We start from the raw sequence: 23,976 nt of genomic DNA, 5'->3' as shown, positions 1-23,976 counted from the left end.
TGCAACAGAGCAACACCCCAGATGGGCAGAGCATCGCCCCCTGGTGGGCATGCCGGGTGGATCCCGGTCGGGTGCATGCGGGAGTCTGTCTGACTGCCTCCCTGTTTACAGCTTCGGAAAAATACAAAAAACAAACAAACAAAAAAACCCTCTCATCAGATGATTTGCTATAATTAAATCTCTCTGATTCTAGGAAAGGGCAAAGAACAACTTTACAAACTTATAATTTTCCATAGTCACTAGATTATTGACAAGAAACCTCCGTGAATTCAAATATATACAATCACATGGAAAAACCTTCAAGACTGTTTAATCATTACTTTTCATGCACATTTGTTATTGACAGCTGCACTTGAACAATTATACAGACATCACTTAAAGTTATTAAAGTTATCAAAATACATATATTTTATATAAAAACATTCATGTAAGAGGTATGCAAATTAGCAGCATTTAATTAAAACAAATATATTAGTATATTTCAGTATCAGTTTTAAAATAGGAAAACAGAGCTCCCATTTCTCTCTCTCTCTCTCTCTCACACACACACATACAGAAAATTTGACTATCCTCGGAACCATGGTGAAGGTAGAAACATTATATATATATATCTATAAATATACTAGGGAGAAATGCCCCAAATTGGAATTTTTTAAAAACTGAGGGTGGAACGACCCTTTGTTGACACAAAATTCCATGACACTAGTTATTAGACTTAGGAAGTCATAAATGTTATGACAGAAAAAGCTTAAGAAACTCATTGGTCTCATGGGTACAAAAATCACTCAGGTTACTTTATATACATACTAACTTTGCGGAACGACAGTACATGGCCGGGCAGAGGGACAAGACAGCAATGTGTAAGCCAGAGTAAGCTTGCTTTGCCTGTCATAGCAGTCATTTTTTTCTCAAGTGAGGGGTGGAGGGGATGGGAAATGTCCCCACAGCAGCAGCTTTCTGAAACCTGCACTCGTGGCATCCCAGGCTACCCCCAGGAAGGTTTCAAGTCAGTGAAGGAGGGCAGTCTCCAATGGTCCGTTACAAAACTTACATACAGTACTTTGCAAATGATCTGAAGGTACAGAAAGGAAACCTTATTACATTAAACAATAATTTAGGCTTATGTTAAAAAGTTCAGATCGATCAGTTGTGGAAAGCTTCAGATGAGGTATTTATTGCATACGGTTTTTACTGTGATAGAAATCTTAAGAGGTACTCTGCATGTTTTGTAACATAAAGGCACTTGTGTTTAAAATTTTAAGCACAAGAAAACCAACAATAGCCCTTAACAATTTGGATATGTGTATTTAAGATAACAACATTCAGTCGAATTTGGTACACTTGCACAGACTGGTCTGACTGAGAGGCAGAGCTGCGACCCACATCCCCCAAACACTAGTACATATAGACCCACAACTCAAATAAATACTCAACAACTCTTTCCACCGTGGCTCTGAACTGCTCAGTGTCCTTCAGAAATAGAGACCTCAGTGCAGAAAGGGAAACGGTGGTATTTGGAAGACTGAGAGATAAACTTTGTCTGCCTCTTAATTTTTATGGGACAGGGCTCTCTGCTAAGTCTCTGAATTCAAGCCTAGATGGGAACTAAAGGCTTGTGCACATCCAGCCCCTGAAAGGGATCTCCTGCCTGAGTAATAAGGTTCAGCTCGGAAATCACTGCCACCCTGCCGCAGTCCCCCTCCTCATGAGGCTGTCTAGGACATTCACAGACTGCCTAACTTACACATCCGGAATAGCTTTTCTCATATTACTACCACGTGGCTGAAACTAGCTAGCCATCCTCTCTCCATGTTCCTACCACCTGTCCCCAGAAATCATGATTCAAGTCTTTCTCTTCATTTAAAAAAAAAATCAGGTTTCATTTTGAGTCTACAGAACCATTCAAAAGAGTCACTATTTCTCAAAGAACACTTCCTAAACCCCTAGAACCTGGTTAAAAAGAACTACCTCATGAACAGATGACCTCTACAGGTCACATTAGAAGGCAAAACAAATAAGCTCTTAAAAATATGTAAGGTCTCTCCGCCGTCTTTGGTGTAAATGCTTAACTGGCTTCATGAGTCAGAGTTTTGGTAGTCACTGAGTGGCTGGTCAACAGGCAAAGACCTGCTTTTAAACCTGCTTTTCTAAGTCATTAAAGCCCTAAGTAGGAGCTGGGTCACACAAACATGGCCACCACAACTGCACATTATGACGCCACCTTCAGAGAAGTCCCGAACTCCAGAAAAATATATTTTTTTAATTTCGCCTAAAACCTAAGTGGACATTTTAGGTTCGGTAGGTCACTAAGTATCTAAGCAACACAGAATGACATCTTCCCCATCCGTCATCAGTTCCTCACATCCTTCTGGGCTTCTGTTAGTTTCTGGATTAGATAACGCTTGTCACGACTTTCCTAAAAAAAAGAAAATAGGTTCAAGAGCACATCAATATGCTTGGAAACAAATACCATTATTTCGACCTAATAAATTACCTGTCGGACATGAGACTAAGGATTCTAAATACTGGACGGTTGTAATGGCCTTCAGTCTAGTCTGTGCCTTTCACTCTTGCTCCCTCCAGAGCCCCTTGGCCAGAGTGGCCAATACCCTTTTTAAAATGTACATCAGACTTTTACCACATCTTCATGTGGCTTCCTATGGTGCTCAGAATGACGCCCAGACTTCTGAGCAGAGCCGTCAGGCTTATGCTGTGACCTGGATGCAGTCCCGGCATGATCTTGCCTAACAGTCACACTGCCCTCCTGCTGGGTCCCATGTCATCCCTCGCTGTAGCCTCTGTCTGTTACTCTCATCCCCAAAACCTCCCTTCAGCCCCCTCTCATCATTCCAGTCTCAACTACAATGTCAGTCACCTCCTCAAAGAGGCCTTCAGGGGCCACCATCTACAGCAGCAAGTGGCCCATCTGTCACTCTACCTTGTTTGTATTACCTTCAGAGCAATAACTGCTATCAGAATTTATCTTTTTTCTTCAACTGCTTGACAGTCTTGTCTCCCTTCTTTACTACTGTATCCCAGCACTGCATGAGGCACAGATAATGCTTCATATATATATGAAGAAATATATATATATATATTGAAGAAATGAATGAGTCAGTAAATGAATGAAGTTGGGGAGGCCTGGCCTGAAGGCAGAATTCTGCAGGAGTGGTGGTGAGGGGAGCATTAACATTCCTGGGAAAAGTGCCATTTTCTATTAGGTGTCCTGGGTGAATGTCCCGAGCCACGACCCCCCAGACCTGCATGCTTCCTTACCAGGGACAGCTGCTCTCGGAGCTGGACCACCACCCGCTTGTGCGCTCCGGCCAGGGCAATGAAATAAAACATAACGAGGCTGCAACACAAGGTGGAGTGGTCACCGGGGAGTCTGTACCATTTGAGGGTCACTAGAAAAAACAACCTGACAGATTTTTCCTGGAATGTTTTTTACTCATTAGGAAATTCAGAAAAGAAAACCCACACCTCTTCTAAGCAGAGAGCATCAGAAACAGCCAGAGGGGTGACTGATTATTGTGGAAGCTCTTTGGCCTCAGTTTTCTCAGCTGTAATATGGGGATAATACAGTAGAACCTAGTGATATCAAGCTTAAGATAATACAATTTTAAATAAAAGCAATTAGCAAATGGTTCCTGTTTTCTGTGCAGCCCCAAATCTCAAATGGGGGGAGTGGGTGTTTGAAGTTCTATCTTTGGGGAGTGGGGCATGTGGAATGGAGGCATCAGGCAAGCTCATTCTATGAAGGGGAGGTGGTTTCCTGTCTAGTCTCCCCAGAAAGAACCACTGGAATCACTGATATCAATGACACTCTTCTGGGAGTCCCCACGGGCAAGGACAAGAATGGTTCCCAGAGATGCTGAAGCCAGATCAGGTAAACACCACCAGATGGTGCCAGCCAAACCACAGCTGGGGTGAATGACTCAGGATGGACTAGCTAAATCCCAGAATCCACGGAATTCCAGGCTGGGTGGCTGCACAACTCCCCCAGCCCATTTTCTTAATCTCATCCAAGGGATCCTGCCTTAAACAAATGAATTTCCCCCCCACTTCTTGTATTATGGTGGTGTTTTCCTGTAACAATATCTTCATCATGGGTAATTGTGATGATTTCATGAGTTAGTACATGTAAGCTACAATCCCAGTTATTTGTGGCAGTTATAGTCTATAAAGTCTCCAGGAACACTAAATCAGTGAATTTTGAACCAATGCCCTTAGGAGAAATACAGGCTTAGGTTCCTATACGGGGTCACTCCATATTTGTCAACTGATTAAAAACTTGCCTTATGTTTCCTGTTTATTGAAAAAGGTTATCAACATATAACCTTGTTTCTGTTTAAAGACATTTAATAGTCACTAACACTAAACTGACAGCCGACAGCACTGCAACTCATGACTGAATGAAGCTTGTCTAATGTACATTTTTTTCTCTGTAAAGCACAACACAGTCTCCTCACACTTGGGAACACTAGCCAGCACTTCAGCCCTATGTGTGGGACCATTTCAGACCGTGAAATCACCTACCAAACACATAAAATGAAAGCAACATGGCCCTAAATAGACTATAGAAAGGAAGGACACTTGTTTATGGCATGATAACAGAAACAACATGGCAATATACTTATGGCCTTGCTCAACCTCAGCTGGGAAGGTGCATGCTATGGTCTACATATTTGTGTCCCCTCCCTAAATTCACATGCTAGAATCCCAATGCCCAATGTGATGGTGTTAGAAGACAGGGCCTTTGGGAGGCCATATGCCATGTGGATGGAGTGCTCATATTTGGATTAGTGCCCTGGTAAATGGGACTCTACAGAGCTCCCTGGCCCCTTCTGTCCTGTGAGGACACAGTGAGAAGTCTATGAGCTAGAAGAGCATCCATCTGGCACACTGATCTTGGACTCCCAGGCCCCAAAACTGGGAGAGATAAATTTCTGTTGTTTATAAGCCACCTAGCCTGTGACATTTTGTTACAGCAGCTGGAACAAACTAAGACAGTGCACACCAGGAGACTCAAAAATGTCCCTACTCTGTGCACGTCCACAAGTGAACGTGAAACCTGCCGTGAGCACTGATTTTGTGATTTCAAAAATCTTTCAGTGAGTTGGCACACAGGAAAAAAAAAGAACTGAATCCGTGAATAATGAGAATCCACTGTAATTAGAACATGCCTAGCACATAGTAAGCCCTCAATACACACTTGCGATTAGAATTACTTTAACACAAAACGAATCACTGTGCAACAAAGACCCTCATCACCCTTGCATATAACTCCTGACATTTACTGAGCCGTTACTGGCCAGGTCCTCTGCTAAGCACTTTATGTGTATTATCACATTTCCTTCCTGTCACAACCTTAACAGGTATGTGCCATTCTTACCCCCACTTTCCAGGCAAGGAAACAGAGGCTCCGAAAAGATATGCCATGACCCATGGCTACACAGCTTCTAAGTGGTACAGCCAAGGTTCAAGCTTATGCCCTGTTCTCTGCACAATCATCAGTTTTTCTTTTTCAAAAAGTAAGCGATTTTGTGAATAATCAGTAATAATAATAGGCAGCATTTATTAGTTTTTTATGTCAGGCATTGGGCTGAGTGCCTTATATGTGGGATCTTACTGAACCTGCTCAGTGATCTTCTGAAAGAATTAAAATTATTATGCTTCCTTTAGAAATGGGAAGGTGAGGCTCAGAGGGGCTCAATCACATCTAGGGGGTAGCAAGCAAGCCCCCGTTTCCCAGTGGAAAGACACCCAGCTGCTTCAATGGGAAATACTCACAGGGGTCCAGGTGGGTCCCACTCACCAGATGATCATGAAGAAAGGCACCGCAAAGGCTTCCGATGTGACGCCGTGGACCAGGGACTGCAGCGAGCTGGGGAAGGTGCTCACTGTCTTGGGAACCACCTCCCAGGTGGTGTTGAGGTTGGTGAACGGCCCACAAGCTTTCGAGGAAGGGATGCTGCTGGGACACACAGACCAAGGAGCCCAGGTGAGGCGCGCTCCCAGGCTGAGGGCTCCTCCTGCGCATGCCCACAAGGCTTGGTTAACAGTAAACAGCGAGAAGTGAGGAGCGGCCTGACCTCATGGCCTTCTTGGAATATTCTGGTCAAAAACGCATATCTTAAAATTTTATCAAGTCTCTAGCCCTGACTTTCGATTTACAGGAAATCCAGGACAGAACAAGTTAAAGGACACCACGAGAAAATAGACAAGTTCAGGATGTGGCGATTTTATTTTCTAGTCTTTCATTTAGGGGGTGAGGAAACTGGCCTGGACTCTTCAAAAAGAATCAAAGATTAAAAGAGACTCAAAACACATAACTAAGGGCAATGGGTAAAACTTGAGAGATCCTCATTTTAAAATAAAGCTAGGAAAGACTATTTGGGGACGACTGGAGAAATTTGAAAATGTCAGGATATGACATTAGTTTTAATTCTCTAAGGTGTGACAATGTTATTGTGGATGCATAGGTAGGAGAATGTCTTTATTTTTAGGGGATGCATGCTCAAGTATTTAGGGATGAACGTCCTGGTGCCTATACAACTTAATTTCAATTGGTTCATCACACACACAACAATGTATGCATAGAGAGAAAGAAAACAAATGTAGCAAAATGTCAACAACTGGGACATCCAGTTGAAGGGTATATGTTTTCACTGTGGCTATTTCTTCAACTTTTCCATAGATTTGGAAATTTTCAAAATACAAAGTAGGGAAAAAATAAAATTATGATGGAAGGAAATTAAATTAAGCCCCACAAAGAGTTGCCTACATTCACATCACAACGTTCTGTGTAGGCCCTGGCCGTTCGGGTCAGTGGGAGAGCATCAGCCCTGTGTGTGGAAGTCCCAGGTTCAATTGGAACATAGTCATATTCATTAGTTTATATATTCTCTGTGGCTGCTTATAGACATTTTATAACCCACAAAGTCTAAATTATTTACTCTGTTGCCTTCTGGTATACACGATTATACACCTAGGAAGTGACATCGCTGGGGCTTGAAACCTGAACTCTGATCCTTAGTCCTGAGCATTTCTGCTCTTCCCAAATTCCACACCAGACTCTGCATTCCTATGTCATACGGTAAATGTCTTTATTCCCCTAGCATCTAGCACAGTGCTTGGTACACAGAAGGCGTTAAATAAATGCTTGCTAAGTGCAACGCCTCAACCAACGTGAAGGGACTATGGATGACTTCTTACTTTTTTCTTTTTTTTTTTCTATGCTCCAAGTTTTCTACAATGACCATGTATTATTTCCATAATCAGAAATAATCCAAGAGGGGATGAGAAGAGAAGTTTCAGGAAAAAGGAGCTGGATAAGACAGACCCAACTGGCACTCTTGAAAATAATGGCCACCCAGCAAGCCCAAGTTCTAGAAGTAGACCAAGACATTCCAGCAACCAGAGAGAGCTTCCAAAACAAGGGTGGGTTGGGCTCAGCCAGGAGCAACTTAATAACCTGACCCCTGAAGGTGGTGCACTGTGAGGAAAGCCCATAGAAAATGCAATGGGCCCTTTAACATGAGGACCATGTGAAGAAGTGGGGAAATGTTTTAGAAAACAAACATGGTACTTACTGTGCCATGCTGATTGTCAGCGGTATTACTGCCAAACACAGGCCAATCAACAACACCAACAGGAAGAAGAAATTAGAATTGGATGCTCTGAACTGCCTTGGGGAGGGTTTGCAGGTATAAAGAAGACTCATCTAAGGGGAGAGAAAGAAAGAGGAAGAGTTAAGAGTACAGCTTCCTTGAGAATAAATGAGCACATCCAAGCATTAGAATGGGAATGTAAATTGGTCTAACTTTCTAGAGTGCAGTCAGCAATATAAGTCAAAATGAAAAATGTTTAATCCAGACCCCAACATTGGGCCAAAGTACGTGTATGTAGATATTACTGCTACAGTTGTTGATAATAGGGAATAACTGAATTGGAAGCAACCAGAATAGCTATCAAGTGGTGGGAGCGGTCCTTAAATTACACTCACACAATGGAATACCATGTAGCCCCTAGAAGGGATGAGAAAGCAAGCTTTACATGCTATGAGGGGTTGTAAAATGAAAAGAGTAGATTTCGGTACTCTGTCCTGTATAATCTCATTTAAGATTTTATTTTAATTTTAAATTTTTATTTATTATTATTATTTTTTAGCTAGAGAGAGAGAGGGACAGACAGGTAGGAAGAAGAAAGATGAGAAACATCAATTCTTTATTGTGGCACCTTAGTTGTTCATTGATTGTTTTCTCATATGTGCCTTGACTCAGGGGCTCCAGCTGAGCCAGTGACCCCTTGCTCAAGCCAGCGACCTTGGGCTTCAAGCCAGCAACCTTTGGGCTCAAGCCAGAAACAATAGGGTCATGTCTATGATCCCACACTCAAGCTGGTGACTCCATGCTCAAGCCAGCAACCCTGCACTCAAGCCAGCAACCTCAGGGTTTCGAACCTGGATCCTCTGTGCCCCAGGCCATTGCTCTATCCACTGTGCCACCACCTGGTCAGGCTCATTTGAGTTTTTTAAAAAAGTATTCTTCACAGGGGTTTAAATATGTATTAAGTGGATCTACAATAATCTATAATAAATTAAGAGATATTTTACTTGAATTTTTATAGCATGTTTATTTTTTCTATATTTAAAAATAAACATTTCCATTGAGGGAAAGAAGACTTGAAGGAAATATTGAGTAAGGAGGAGGAGAGAGGTATAGTAACAGGCATAATATTTCTCCTTAATATTTTTAAATGCTATATTACTGGGTGGAGGCACCAAGCTCTTCTGACTTCATCAGCAGCCAGAACCTCTGTGAGCAGAGGGCACTGAGTAGCAAGAACACTCAGTGTCCGGTCTGGGGGCAGCCGGTCAGTCAGGCTTGGAGTGAGTGCCAGAACTCAGCCCAGTGCCCTTAACCCAGCACACCCCCCTCACTGCCTTACTGTGCTGCACACTAGAAAGCCACTGGCCAACTAAGATTTTCTGTCAAAGGAAAAGGTTCCTGTGAGTGTTTTTCTTCTCTATTTCTCCTTTGGTGACTTCAGCCATTTGAAGTTTCCAAACAAAAGCATCAGAACATTCTTCAAAGGTCCAAACATCCAGGTAGAAAGTCTGGCCCAATTCAAGGCCCTGCTTACCTACCACATTAAGTGGCTCTGGAGTAAGATAAACCTGGATTCAAATCCCAGGAGTCATTTATAAGCGGTGTGACCTTGGACAGGTTACTTAACCTCTCAGAACTTTAGCTTCCTAAGAATTTGGCAGAGTGGGGGCAGATGGTGTTATTAGTATTTGCTATTATTATTGTCATCATTATTAATACTATTATTATTTCCAGTTTGGAATCCCCAGGCCTTGGGATAAGAGGTAACCAATAAATGTTGGGCTCGTTAACAGAGGGTACCTCTGGAAGAAGGGATGAAGATTACTGTATATATATCTGTATTGTTTAAATGCTTAACATTGAGCCTCTGTTGCCTCTTTAATAAAGAAAAGAGAAGTCTGGTTAATAAGCCCAGATAGGTTAGTCATATGCAGGACCACTTTACCCCTTAAGCACTTACTTCAGGCAAATGCCTAGGGCCTATGAGCTGTTCAAGGACCTACACGAATAATTGAGCCCCCCAAATAAATTCACTGGCTCCAAAATCCAAACAAAAAATTACAAAATTTAAATTAATAAGCATTTAGTCAAACGTTACCAAAATGTACCCCTGTCAACTGATCGTTCAATTGCAACTCAACTCTTAGTGAGTTATATATAAAAATACCACATTTAAACCACAGAAGCAAGACAATGCTTAACAAAACTCTCAAAATTATATAAATGTGAAAATCTTTTTTCCGGGAAAAAAAAACATATAAGGAATGCAATTTTGATATGTCTGACAGAATGTGGGTGAGCTCCGAATATGTGTGCTGAACGCCGCCACGCAAGGTCAAAAGTGGTACAGAGTATCAGCCCACCACACCCACCTCTCCTTACCTCCTTCACATAAAAGATGATGATGAGTTTCAAGGTGGCAATGGCAGGGATAAGGGGGGAGAAAAAGGCTCCAATCCAGCATATGGTTTGCCCATAAACGATCCCTAGAACATTATCGGGAATGGCGAATTCCTGCTGCCCCCAGCACTGCATCAGCTTCCAAGAGGAACAGTAGGTCACCAGGAGCCTGGAAACAAATGGGACCATTTCTCACTTGGACCACCAGTGTCTGCCAAGGCCACAGAACCATGTCCACAAAATCAGGCCTGTTTCCACATAGAGTCTTTCATGGAAACTGGTCAATCACAAGTCTAGAGTAGATGCAAAATACAGTGAATTCCAAAATCATTAAGGTCTGAGTCTCAGATCTGCAACTGACCAGCCAAATATATTTAGACAAGGCTTATTTTACTCATCTGTGGAATATGGGGAGATTAAAACACAATTAAGTTCACAGAGTTGTGGTGACAATAAGTAACATGAGGAGTATCTGCGCTCTGGCTTGCCACTCAGTCCACGGTGTCATGTGCATCCCTGAAGAAAATGCCTTATGGCCCTGGCCGGTTGGCTCAGCGGTAGAGCATCGGCCTGGCGTGCGGGGGACCCGGGTTCGATTCCCAGCCAGGGCACATAGGAGAAGCGCCCATCTGCTTCTCCACCCCCGCCCCCTCCTTCCTCTCTGTCTCTCTCTTCCCCTCCTGCAGCCGAGGCTCCATTGGAGCAAAGATGGCCCGGGCGCTGGGGATGGCTCCTTGGCCTCTGCCCCAGGCGCTAGAGTGGCTCTGGTCGCAGCAGAGTGACGCCCCGGAGGGGCAGAGCGTCGCCCCCTGGTGGGCAGAGCGTCGCCCCTGGTGGGCGTGCCAGGTGGATCCTGGTCGGGCGCATGCGGGAGTCTGTCTGACTGTCTCTCCCCGTTTCCAGCTTCAGAAAAGTACAAAAAAAAAAAAAAAAAAAAGAAAATGCCTTATGAGGACCCTATGACCTGGCATGCTAGAATCCTAGAAGCTTCCTACAGATGCCCAAGGACCCGGGGCCTGAGATAAACACACACCATTGTTCACTATAGCATTGCCATGTATTAGCAAAAATACTGGAAACAACCTAATGCTCATAAATAGGGGCTGGATTGACAAACTATAAACCATGGACATAGTGGAATATTATACAGTCCTTAAAATAAATGAGGGAAATCCATGTGTCCTCCCATGGAAAGTTCATGATATTTTGTCTTTATGGGAGAGAAAAAAAAGCAAGCTGCAGATCAACATGGATGTACCATGATCCCATTTTAAGGAGGAAAAAGGAGCACGTCTAGCAAGACTGTGTGTCTATTTACATATGTATTTATGCAAGTGAGTGCTTCTTTTTTTTTTTTTTTTTTTTAATTTTCTGAAGCTGGAAACAGGGAGAGACAGTCAGACAGACTCCCGCATGCGCTGGACCGGGATCCACCCGGCATGCCCACCAGGGGCGATGCTCTGCCCCTCCGGGGCGTCTAGCGCCTGGGGCAGAGGCCAAGGAGTCATCCCCAGCGCCCGGGCCATCTTTGCTCCAATGGAGCCTTGGCTGCGGGAGGGGAAGAGAGAGACAGAGAGGAAGGGGGGGGGTGGAGAAGCAAATGGGCGCCTCTCTTATGTGCCCTGGCCGGGAATCGAACCCGGGTCCCCCGCACGCCAGGCTGACGCTCTACCACTGAGCCAACCGGCCAGGAGTGCTTCTATTTTTAAGGACTGCTGGATCTTCCCTAAAGTGTTAACAACGACCATCTCTGAGGAGTGGGGTGGGATTGCAGAGTTAGGGGGTATGGTAACAAACAAGAACTCTCACTATTCTCCAGACTTCTGTGTTTGTTTAAATTCTAAATATTTAAAAATTAACAATAAGCACATATTCATGTCATATTTGTATAATTTTTTAAAGGACAGTTCCTTTTTGAATGTTCATTTTTTTTTTTTTTTCTTTTTTCTTTTTTTTTTTTTTTTTCTCATTTTTCTGAAGCTGGAAACGGGGAGAGACAGTCAGACAGACTCCCGCATGCGCCCGACCGGGATCCACCCAGCACGCCCACCATGGGGCGACGCTCTGCCCACCAGGGGGCAATGCTCTGCCCATCCTGGGCGTCGCCATGTTGCGACCAGAGCCACTCTAGCGCCTGAGGCAGAGGCCACAGAGCCATCCCCAGCGCCCGGGCCATCTTTGCTCCAATGGAGCCCTGGCTGCGGGAGGGGAAGAGAGAGACAGAGAGGAAAGCGCGGCGGAGGGGTGGAGAAGCAAATGGGTGCTTCTCCTGTGTGCCCTGGCCGGGAATCGAACCCGGGTCCTCCGCACGCTAGGCCGACGCTCTACCGCTGAGCCAACCGGCCAGGGCTGAATGTTCATTTTTAAGGGCTTACTGGACCTTTGACATGCTTACAGAATTTGTACATCTGGGCAAAAAAAGCCATTAAGTGAACAGTGTTTCACTTAAGGGTCAAGGAGATGCTGAGAATAATTTTTTTAAAAAATGACAGCACACTAATGATAACCATCATGGTGCTAGTCAATGTTTTGCTGAGTTTTGGAGTGTTCTTAGTTCTTTCATCTGTGTTTCCTCATTTAATCCTCATCACAGTGCTGTGAGGCAGGTACTGCTACTGTACCCATTTCACAGGTGGGAAAATAAACACAGACCTTAAATTACCTGCCCACGGTCATATGACTAGCACACGGCAGTGCTGGGAAATGTGGTGTCCACTGAGGTCTGGAGGGTTTTCATTGACCGGGCTAATGAAAGGAAGTCATCTCCATGGAAACCCCATGGGAAGCAGCGCCATTTCCAATCTTCACACTGCCTTTGGGGGTAGCTAATGGACTATGGGGTTGATGACCTGGAATTGTCTGAAGCCACTGACGGTTGTCAGTGGTTTCCCAGGACTGTGGAATCATCCTGCACTTTATGGAGAGCAGCTGTGAAAGGGTCCTTCAGCTGGGGCAGGGGTGGGAGGAGTGGGACAGATAATGGGGTTACCTCTCACACTTACTTTCTAGGAAAATCCACAAAAAGTGTCACAGCCAAGATGATGATGAGGTCAAATATCATCAGCTTGTACATTTCCTGCCCAACTTGGGTCTCCCAGCACTGAAACCAAAGACAAGGAGAGACAGTGAGACCCAACGCAGGGCGGAGAAAACCAGGTTCTCAGGCTCCTCCCAGTGCCCATCCCCTCCCCAGATCCTGCTGCTGCTGGCGGCTATCAGCCGATGCGCCTCTGAGCTCCAGCACAAACTTGAGTTTTCAAGCCTTTAGAAGTGTCTGGTGCAACATGGTGAGAAAGTAGCTCGACTGAGATGCGAACCCATGGCTTCAAGGCATTTCTCTTGACCTTGAGGCTATTGCTCCAAAATGACCCACTCAGCAGGATGCTCCCATTCCCCGGGCCTCACCGGGTAGAGTTTCTGGTTGTAGCCACAGAGCTCACAGGAGAGGTTATCACAGGATGTGATCTTGGAGCCCAGGGTGAACACCAGCACACAGATGGTGGCCAGCCGCATGAAGACACACCTGCAGGATGAGAGGGAGGAAGGAGGAAGGGAAGAGGAGGCCATGGGGCAGGCCAGGTCCTTGGAACTAGCTAGGGAGCAGAGAAGCTGCCCTTTTAAAAAGCAAACTCACCCTGACCAGGCGGTGGCGCAGTGGATAAAAAGCAAACTCACAGGTCCTGGCCTGGCGTGCAGGAGTCCCAGGTTCGATTCCCGGCCAGGGCACACAGGAGAAGCACCCATCTGCTTCTCCACCCCCCCCCTCCTTCCTCTCTGTCTCTCTCTTCCCCTCCCGCAGCCAAGGCTCCATTGGAGCAAATTTGGCCTGGGCGCTGAGGATGGCTCTGTGGCCTCTGCCTCAGGCGCTAGAATGGCTCTGGTTGCAGCAGAGCAATGCCCCAGATGGGCAGAGCATCGCCCCCTGGTGGGCATGCCGGGTGGATCCTGGTCGGGCGCATGCGGGAGTCTGTCTGACTGCCTCCCCATTTCCAACTTCAGAAAAATACAAAAAAAAAAAAAAAAAGCAAACTCACAAATGGGTACAATTTCTGTTCGGTGTGATGAGCAAGTTTTGGACAAGGGTCACAGTGGCTCCATAGTAGGAATGTACTTAAGACCAGTGAGTAGTACACTTAAAAATGTCAAATTTGGCCCTGGCCGGTTGGCTCAGCGGTAGAGTGTCGGCCTGGCGTGCGGGGGACCCGGGTTTGATTCCCGGCCAGGGCACATAGGAGAAGCACCCATTTGCTTCTCCACCCCCCTCCCTCCTTCCTCTCTGTCTCTCTCTTCCCCTCCCGCAGCCAAGGCTCCATTGGAGCAAAGATGGCCCGGGCACTGGGGATGGCTCCTTGGCCTCTTCCCCAGGCGCTGGAGTGGCTCTGGTCGCGGCAGAGTGACGCCCCGGAGGGGCAGAGCATCGCCCCCTGGTGGGCGTGCCGGGTGGATCCCGGTTGGGTGCATGCGGGAGTCTGTCTGTCTCTCCCCGTTTCCAGCTTCAGAAAAATACAAAAAAAATGTCAAATTTTATGCTAGTATATTGACACAATTTTTTAAATTTCAGGAAAAAAAAAGAGAAGAAAGCTGGGAACTCCTGAATCTATGATGTTATAGCTACATTTTAGAACATTCTATATTTCTGAAAAGAACTACTGTAGTTGAATCTTCTAAGCTGAGAGATGTCTGATAGATTGAGAAGTGAATACAGCACACTGCAGAGTTTCACACGGACATGAATCTGTTTTTTAAAGAAAACGTGTGGTTGTTGGCACGAGCAAGAGAAACCGTGCCCGTGAGGCCTGTCCGGGTAAGTTGAATTCAAGAGAAGAGGGCAGAGTGCACTATTATTCTTTTTATAAAGATGCTTTCCTATTATTTGGTTTGTAATAAAGAAATAAATAAAGACATTAAAAAGTGGGCGGTAGAGAAAAGCAAGCCCACACCATGGGCTCGCCTCTCGCGTTACTTAGCATGTTGCCCGACACTTCGTGCCCCGTGATGGGACGAGAACCCGGCAGCTCTGAGGAGGTTTCTGTAACTAAAAACTGAAACGGAATAAAGGAAAATGTTTGAATCTACCCAGTAGTTTACCACGACTATGGGTACAGAAAAACAAAATACACCATGAGAAAACAATGAACTAAACGCAGACGAGGGAACCTTCTATGGCAAACACACCGGTCTCTCCCACAAATCACTAGCATAACACGAGGGGAGGGAGAATTCACTAAAGAATAAAAGGGGTGTACAGTTCTATAACACATCCTCTGTACACTGTATTATGTGTCCGCCAGCCCCAGTCAAGTCTCCTTTCATCATCATTTACCCCCTACACCCTCTTCTACCCACCCCTCCCCTTTCCCTCTGGTAATCACCATGCTGTCCTCTGTGTCCCGGTTTGAACCAACCAATCCTACAGAGCCATCTGCAATGCCCTCAGGGAACTGACTTAATTTTATTAAGGGTCATGATGCTCATATTTAAAAAAAATAATCCTTGTCACTTAGAGATACACTGAAGTGTTTACAGGTGAAATGACATATTGCCTGAGATTTGCTTAAAACAATCAGCAAAAGAGAGCAGAACAGATGAAACAAGGCTAACAAAACACTGGTATGGAAACTAAGGGAGGGGCACGTGGGGGTTCATTATACCATTCGTTCAGTTTGAAATTTTCCAAAATAAAAATATATCTTTTAAAAAGATGCAAATGTAATCTGAGGCATTAAAGCAGCAGCAGAAACTGCTCATTTTACATGGCCCCAACCTGGTCCTCTTCAACTCATTTGTGTTAACCTGTTTTATACCTGTTTTGTTTTTTTTTAATAAAACTTAATATTTATTTAAAATGAAAAGAGATATTACAACTTATAAAAAGTCAACTGTAGCACACACTACAGCTGTGGGTGACCTGGCCACATTTTGTCAGCACCCACTATGCCATCAAATGCCTCAGGTTCCTCCCGTAAGGACTTGTACTCTCCACCCAAGGCCCACACGTGGGGGTAGGGGGTGCACACGTGGGGCGTTAATGCTCCTGGGAGCAGCCGTCCTTAGGTGGTAGGGGCAGACTATCCGGCTTGGTGGGAAAGGGCTAAGGTATTTCCCACACAAACTCCCAGAGTTACCCAGTAGGACTGAGCGCCAGCTGCCAACAGCAGCAACTTGCCTGGTAACACACCCTTTACCAGCTGTCTTTCCTTCTCTCCCTCTTCCTCACCTCCCTTGTCATTTCTAATATCTTCAGAGCAACACCTCCTCCTAGGGCCCTACCTCACGCCCTCAGGTATCAATGTGCGGATACGTGAACCAAAAATATAATACTGATGTAAACTCTTAGGTCAAAGAGCCTTCATTGCATGTGCAACTCTGATTCATTCCTGGAGGATGTCTGAACGTTGAAGAGGATTCTTGGCTTAACGGGAAAATGTGTCACAATTGATTAGCAACGTTTGCCATGGGAAAAGGAGGGGCAAGTGGTGATCTGTTTGGCACGTCTAGACCTTACCTAAGGATTGTCAGCCGGATCTCAAAGCCTGGGGAGTAGTCCTCATAGTGGATGATCTTGGCGAAGATCACTGGTGTGATAAAATTGGCCAGCGTGATCACAATAGAAGGCAAGTACAATATCAAGAGGTTTTCCCCAAACACCATCTTGTCAATTTCCTAGGAAGATAACAAAACTGATCAGGAGTATAATAAGGAAAGTCGCATCACAAATGAGTTGATCTTAAAAGAACTCAACTATATATAGTAGGCTGTATATTTTTAACTTACACAGTGCAGTATATCAATTATACCTCGGTAAAACTGTGAAAAAAACCCTCAAATATATGTTTATTAGCAAACAAACAAAATAAAACATACATGCCATTCAACAAGGCCTTTAAACATAAGCCATCTCCTTCCTTGAGTGTTCAAAAAGAGGACACATGATCTAGCATCATACTAGAGGAAAAATGAGCTCTATCAGATTTATTTGAATTATAAAAAAAATCCGTGTTTCTGTATTAATGGGCAATGTATTTTCAAGACTGTAATAATGACTTAGAATAACCATATTCTTCTTCTTGAGACTATTTAGCTATCTATTTATAAATATATGGCTATCCAGGACAAAACTAAATTTCCCAGCCTCCCTTGTAGCTAGGTACAGCCATCTGACTAAATTCTGGCCAAAAGGATGTGAGTGGAACTTTTAAGTGCAACCTCCAGGTCATAACCTTGAAGGGGAGGAGCGTTCCCTCCCAATCTCCTTCCCATTGGCTATATGGTAAGCTATCAAGTACCATACAGAAGAGGGCCACACCCTAAGAACGGCAGAGCCACAGGATGGGAGAAATCTGGGCCCCTGATAATTGATTTCATGAAGCACAGCCATGAGACCAGCTGGAGTTTTTTTTTATTTTTATTTTTATTTTTTTTTCAGCTGGAGTTTTTAAAGCCACTTTTATTTTAGGTAAACCGAGGCCCCTATTAGTAAGTAAAGGAGTTGGGGATTAAATTAGGAATCAAGCTGGATTTAAATATTGTGAATTCCAGGGAGAATAGGTACCTCAAATACTCTATTTTGGATGCCTTTTATTTCTATTAAAAGTGGAAATTGATCACCTCTGATTTCTGGTTCTGTCATATCAGCCAATTTTATACCCATATGTAAAACAGAAATGATGATATTATCTGTCTCAGAAGTTTATAATGTACTTAGCATAATGTCCAACCATAGTTAAAGTTAAATTGACTTTCAAGGAGTCCTTACTTTTTTCATGTGTTCTTGTGAGAATATAGTAGCTCTGTAGATTGCATAAAAGCATGCCGCTAAAACAGCCAGAACAACACAATTCAAAAGTAATCTCAAAGAGTAAATTCGTATTGTGTCTTCAGAAGTCCTTTCTGCTATTTTCTGCCGTATTCTTTCTTCCTCCAGATCTGCCTGAGGAGCAAAGAAAACTGCTTTGTAAGCATGGGGCTGAAGGGATACTCAGGGGTGGAACCTCTGATGTATCTTTATACCCTGTCCATCTTTAAGACTTTCCTTAAATGTTCATCTTTCCCAAGGTACCTTCCCAGAATGAAGCCTAACTAGTTTTTGTGTCTACTAAAGGCCAAAGTCAAGGTAGTATCTCCTATTTAAGATTGCAAATAGACTTTGCAGTAAATGTGGAAACAGAACTGTTAACCTATTCATGACATTAGTTATATGTTACATGCATTATTTCCTTTTTTATTATTATTGGTTGATTTTAGAGAGACAGAGAGAGCAAGGGAAAGAGAGACAGAGAGATAGAGAGATAGATAGATAGATAGATAGATAGATAGATAGATAGAGAAGCATACATCTGTTGTTTCACTTAGTTGTTCATTCATCGATCACTTTCCATGTGTCCTGACCGGGATCGAACCCACAATCTTAGTGTTTCAGGACAACACTTTAACCAATTGAGCTAACCAGCCAGTGCCACATGTGTTATTCTGGAAATTGTACATAAAGTGGGTGGAGTTTTTTAAAAAACTCAGTTGGGCTCTGCATTTAATAGAAGGATACAATCTGTTAATATTTAGTGTAACAGATAACACATTTGACTTGATTTCTTCTATCATACTTTATTAAGCTTTGATATTATTGTCCCCTCCTCCTTTTTGGGGGGGATAGGTTTGATCATGATGTTATTTATTACTCCTTCTCTCCTTATTAATTAATAAATTCTCTCCTACTTTTTCATATTCCCTTCACTTCACCTTATCATCGTAGCATTCCATCCTAAGTTCCATTTTCCCTGTTATAAAGGATGTTTGTGATCGGATCTCATGAACTGGAAAGATAACAGGGTGGCAGGGGGAGGACGGGAAGCACCACTTCCTCCCACTCACTGTGGTGTGTCCCCACCTCCCTTCCCAGCCCCAGTTTACCAGCTCCATGCTTGGGTGGAAGGCCATCAACCCCAGGAAGCTGTTCTTGGTGAAAAGCTCTTGAAAACTACAAAGGGGGAAACTTACTAAGCACTGGAGATTGCCTGGTCCACACCCAGCTCCGCTGGAAGCTGCAAACCCCACCTCCCAAGGCACGACCTTGCTGGCAAGGGAGCCCCCAAGAGAAAGGCCAGCAGCACTCACTCGGAGCTCGTAGCGCAGGCTGCTGTGCTTCAGGTTGGCCATGCTGCGGTTGGTGATGCAGAAGTCCCAGCCAGCAAAGATCTTGTTGCAGTAACTCTGGAAGTGCTCCTCACTCTGGATCAGGTTGACTTTGAACCCTTCCACTGACCTGACCCCAAAACATAATTATGCTTCTTATAAGAACAACAACAAAACACAGGCCCGTGGGTTGGCTTTGTCAAGAATAAAATTGTTACCCATGGCTGCATTTCCCACCCATTTTGACATGGTCAAGTTTTAAACCATACTAAATATATGTGGTAGCTAACCAGGCATCTCATGGTTGAAAATCATTTCCTTTCGTCCATCAAAGGGCTCTTCTCATAGCTGGAAAAAATGCAAACTCTCTAACACAGCCCAGAGGGTCTATGTGATCCTGCATGATACCATCTTTCTTCCCAGATGGCCACTCTGATAATACTACACTGGCTTTTTTTACTTTCTATAAACATACAAACCTCAGCTCCTGCCTCAGGGCCTTTGTACTTGCAGTTCCTGCTACCCTCTCCTGAGACAGTTCTTCCCCGCCTCTTCCTATGGCTGCCTCCTTTCCATCTTTCAGGTTTCACCTCAAATAACCCCTCCATGGATTCCCCACCACCTCATCTAAAGTTGTGACTCGCACTTCAAGTTAGTCTCTTTCATTTCCTTCAGAATAATGAACCGAATCTGTAATTATCTTACCTGTTTACTGCTTATAATCCCTGGAGCCTGACTGCCTCACTACCTTTATATCCAGAAAGCCTGGACCATAATATGGCCACTATCCAATTGATGGATAAATGAATGAATAAATGACTTTAAAGAGTAAATAAAACTCAATATTTAGTGATCACTTGTTCCAATCAGATGCAATGCTTGATAACTCTATCCATTCAAATGCTTTCATGGAAGAAAACATCCTGGCATTTGATGACACAAATACATCAACTACCACACACTGTAGATGAAATGGGGGTGTTTTTAGGATTTTCCAGTGAGTTCTGAGGACAATAAAATGTGGAAGGAATAATTTATTCTGCCAAAGGTTCGCAGCAAAAAACTTCTATCAGAACCATCTGAGTGCTTTTCCAAAATGCAGGCTCCCAGGTGGGTTCATACCCTGAGATTTTCAATCAGTAGGTCTCGTGTGGGGTTCAGAAATGTGCTCTTTTATACAGCTCCATGGTGACTCTGAGACCCCACATTAGATCAAACCTACATCTAACAGATGAGAACACTCAGGTCCAGAGAAGAGAAAATGATTTCCTTAGAATCAGAGAGTTAGTGGCAGAACTGAGGCCAATTTGAAGATGATAATTTTAATTTAATGAATGTTTACCAGGTGTCAGGCCCAGTGCTAAGTTCTTTACCTGCCTTGTTTCAGTGAATCCCCTCAACAACCATGTATATAGAATAGATGAAGAAAATAAGTTTAAAGAGATGAACTGACCTTCAAACCTTGGTCTTGGGACCCCAAAGTCCACTCTTTGCCACTCTAGCACTTCCTCCTCCAGGGGTGGGCCTTTCCCCATCACACCACCCCCAGCCCACCCCCGGTCATCCCCAGGGAGCAATCAAGTGAGGAGCTTGAGCAAGACCTGGAGAAGGATTCACTGTTTGGCTAATAAATCTTATTTCTTCGTCAGAGCCCCTTCCAAAGCCCTGGGAGCACTTCTGGTAATGTCTTCATCTGGTCCTGTTGTCTGTATACTTTCTAATTTAAAAAAGAAATTTTTGTATTCTTTCTCTTAAAGAGGGCTCCTCCAAATTGTCCCACTGCGAGTCTCTGAAACTCGATCCACCACCAGCATTATAGAGCGGTGCCCGGGTCAGCCAGCACTTCTTCACCAAGCATCTCTCTGCCCCTCAGAATGAGCCACTGCTCCTTCCTGCCCATACGCTGCCCATTCTGATGGGGAATGGACACACACTACGTAACTTTCATTTCATGGCTTCTGACTCAGGATATGAGTGACCAGCTGCGCTCTGGGGCTTTCTCTGTGGTGGTAAACCCTGGTCTTCACGGAAGGCAAACTCAGTCCTGAACATCTTGGTCTCTTCAACTTCTATGAAAAGGAGCGTCACTGCCTGACCAGGTGGTGGCACAGTAGATAGAGCATTGGACTGGGATGCAGAGGACCCGGGTTTGAGACCCTGAGGTCGCCTGCTTGAGTGCGGGCTCATCTGGTTTGAGCAAGGCTCACCAGCTTGGACCCAAGGTCACTGGCTCCAGCAAGGGATTGCTCGGTCTGCTGAAGGCCCACGGTCAAGGCACATATGAGAAAGCAATCAATGAACAACTAAGGTGTTGCAATGCGCAATGAAAAACTAATGATTGATGCTTCTCATCTCTCTCCGTTCCTGTCTGTCTGTCCCTATCTATCCCTCTCTCTGACTCACTCTCTGTCTCTGTAAAAAAAAAAAAAAAATAAATAAATAAAATTAAATAAAAAAAAGAATTTAAAAAATAAAATAAAATAAAAGGAGCGTCACTGCCCCATGGCTTGTAGCACAGTTCATGCTCTCACATGGACAATGAAGTGGGTAAGAGAGGTGTCCATCATGATCCTGTCTGCCAAACAACCGCCCCTGGGGCAGAGACAAAAGCTGACCATCAGAAATATGTGTTTCCCATTCCATAGCATGTGTTAGTGCTGGCAAGTGGCCACCAGCCAGGGGTAACATTTCCCAGCCTCCTTGAAGTTAGCTATGGTCAAGTGACCAAGCTGTTGTCAATGGAATGTGAGTGATGTGGGTCCCTTCAGGCCTAACCCGTAAACACCTTCCATGGGATACGCCCCCACGCTTCTCCTCCCTTCCAGCGCTCAAGAGGAACGCCAAAGCTGCATGCTGAAGAACTGTGGCCCGGCTGAGTCCCACAACTAAGAAGATGTCTACCACACTAACCTGTGCCTCACTCAGAACTTTATGTAAGCAAGACACACACTTCTGTCGTGTTTGGGCCATTGTACTTTCTGGGGGAGTTGTATGTTAGTAATTAAAGTAATTAATATTCCTCACTTTTGTTTTCTTGGGAACGGACACCCTCACTAAACCACTTGTCTACTAGGGAAATACCATGGTCTAATCATGTGACCCTAACCCAATGGCCATGGCTGAAGGTCAGGGTTGGGGACCTGAATCAAGCAGAGCCAACACATCTCTTCAAAGGATTTCTGAGCCTGTGACCCAGGGAGTCTTTATATAGAAGCCACCACCAGGAGGCTCAGAGATGAACAAGCTCTAGTTTTTGGATATCTCAAAGCCACACCTTTACCTGTGTCCTCCCTGCCTTAGTTCTCTGAGCCTTTGCCCCAGTTAGTCAGAGTTGGGTTTCTGCCATTCAAAATCCAAGACAGACCTGGTTACATACACACACCAGATCAAAGATGAGGTGAGGGGATAGTATTGGCAACTATGCACAGTAACGACTGAGTAAAGATCTCAGGCTGCTCATCCGACTCCCAAATCCTGCCTCCATTGCCTCCGGGTCCCCTGAGTCTCTAAAACACTGACAAATCTTTTCCCACAAAGCCCACCCTCCACTCGCCTCATCTTCTGAGCAGTGGCTCCCAGAGTCCATGGCCTCTAATCATCTCCAGCCATCAGGATAATTCAAAGAGAACACAATGATAAGATAAACTTTACCTTTTCACTATCCAAAGAAGACTCAGGACCAAGTACGTAACTGTGCTTAACAAATAAGCCAGAGGTAGATCATAGGTGAAATTTTGAAATTTCACCCCATTAATGGTGTAATGTCCATAAAAGAGGCAGGTCTCCTCCAAGAAACCCTGAAACAAAGTCACAAGCATCAGGTCAGACTGGTAAGTTCACTGGAAGGAACCAGAAGATCAGTCTTTGCCTCAAGAACTCACATTTCCGTGTCATTGTTTATCCTAGATCCCCCAATATTGGAATAATCCCAGAGGTGTAAGGGGTGCTTAGTAATCACGGACAGAACTTGAGCACTAAAAATACACAGTTCTATGATCCAAAAATAAAATTAAGAAAACAATTCCATGTGCAATGACAGCAAATAATAATAATAACATACTTAAGAATAGATTTAACAACTAAAATGTAAATCATTTTTTATAGCTACAGAGAGAGTTGGACAGACAGGAAGGGAGAGGAGAGAGAGACGAGAAGCATCAAGTCTTCATTGCAGCACATTAGTTGTTCGTTGATTGCTTTCTCATATGTGCCTTGACTGGGGGCTACAGCAGACTGAGTGCCCCTTGCTCAAGCCAGCGACCTTGGGCTCAAGCCAGCGACCTTGAGCTTCAAGCCAGCAATCTTTGGGCTCAAGCCAGCGACCATGGGATCATGTCTATGATCCCATACTCAAGCCAGTGACCCTGTGCTCAAGCTGGATGAGCCTGCACTCAAGCTGGCAACCTCGGGGTTTCAAACCTGGGTCCTCCACGTCCCAGTCTGACACTCTATCCACTGCACCACCACCTGGTCAGGCTAAATCTTATTCTTAAAGCTACAAAAAATTGTTTAAAAAACTTAAAGAAGATCTAAATAAATTGAGAAACATCCCATGGTTATGGATCAGGAAATCTATGGCAATACTCCTCAGGTTGATTTACAGATTCAACACATTCCTATCAGAATCCCAGCTGGCTTCCCTGTAAAAAGTGACTAGCTAATCAGAAAGTTCATATGGAATTGAAAAGGACTCAGAATAGTCAAAACAATATTTTTTAAAAATGTTGGAGGACTCACATATTCCAATTTCAAAATTTGCTACAAAACAACAGTAATCAAGACAGTGAGGTACTGCCTGACCAGGCGGTGGCGCAGTGGATAGAGCATCAGCCTG

At 44.3% G+C, this 23,976-nt stretch overlaps 1 protein-coding gene across 6 annotated transcripts in view; it reads right to left on the bottom strand.

The window, feature by feature from the left end:
• Window positions 1-312: 312 nt before the first annotated feature.
• The window catches only part of TMC7 (transmembrane channel like 7), a 56,439-nt gene continuing 32,775 nt past the window's right edge, over window positions 313-23,976 (bottom strand). For 3 of the 6 annotated variants that reach the window (XM_066382519.1, XM_066382522.1, XM_066382517.1), the window contains exons 6-16: window positions 22,794-22,939; window positions 19,125-19,272; window positions 17,770-17,943; window positions 16,519-16,676; window positions 13,419-13,536; window positions 13,016-13,113; window positions 9,996-10,182; window positions 7,596-7,726; window positions 5,819-5,977; window positions 3,277-3,355; window positions 313-2,416 (exon numbers count right to left, since the gene is read on the bottom strand). In XM_066382519.1, coding sequence (XP_066238616.1) covers window positions 2,351-2,416; window positions 3,277-3,355; window positions 5,819-5,977; window positions 7,596-7,726; window positions 9,996-10,182; window positions 13,016-13,113; window positions 13,419-13,536; window positions 16,519-16,676; window positions 17,770-17,943; window positions 19,125-19,272; window positions 22,794-22,939 — 1,464 coding nt within the window. In that variant the 3' untranslated portion in view covers window positions 313-2,350. Of the gene's footprint in view, window positions 2,417-3,276; window positions 3,356-5,793; window positions 5,978-7,595; window positions 7,727-9,995; window positions 10,183-13,015; window positions 13,114-13,418; window positions 13,537-16,518; window positions 16,677-17,769; window positions 17,944-19,124; window positions 19,273-22,793; window positions 22,940-23,976 lie in introns of those variants that run through there. The other 3 variants (XM_066382520.1, XM_066382518.1, XM_066382521.1) reach the window with 2 other exon arrangements.

This window comes from Saccopteryx leptura, chromosome 4 (genome assembly GCF_036850995.1).
Source record: "Saccopteryx leptura isolate mSacLep1 chromosome 4, mSacLep1_pri_phased_curated, whole genome shotgun sequence".
NCBI lineage: Eukaryota > Metazoa > Chordata > Mammalia > Chiroptera > Emballonuridae > Saccopteryx > Saccopteryx leptura.
Note: the sequence above shows the minus strand (reverse complement) of the source record. Positions and strands in the feature narration are given on the sequence as shown.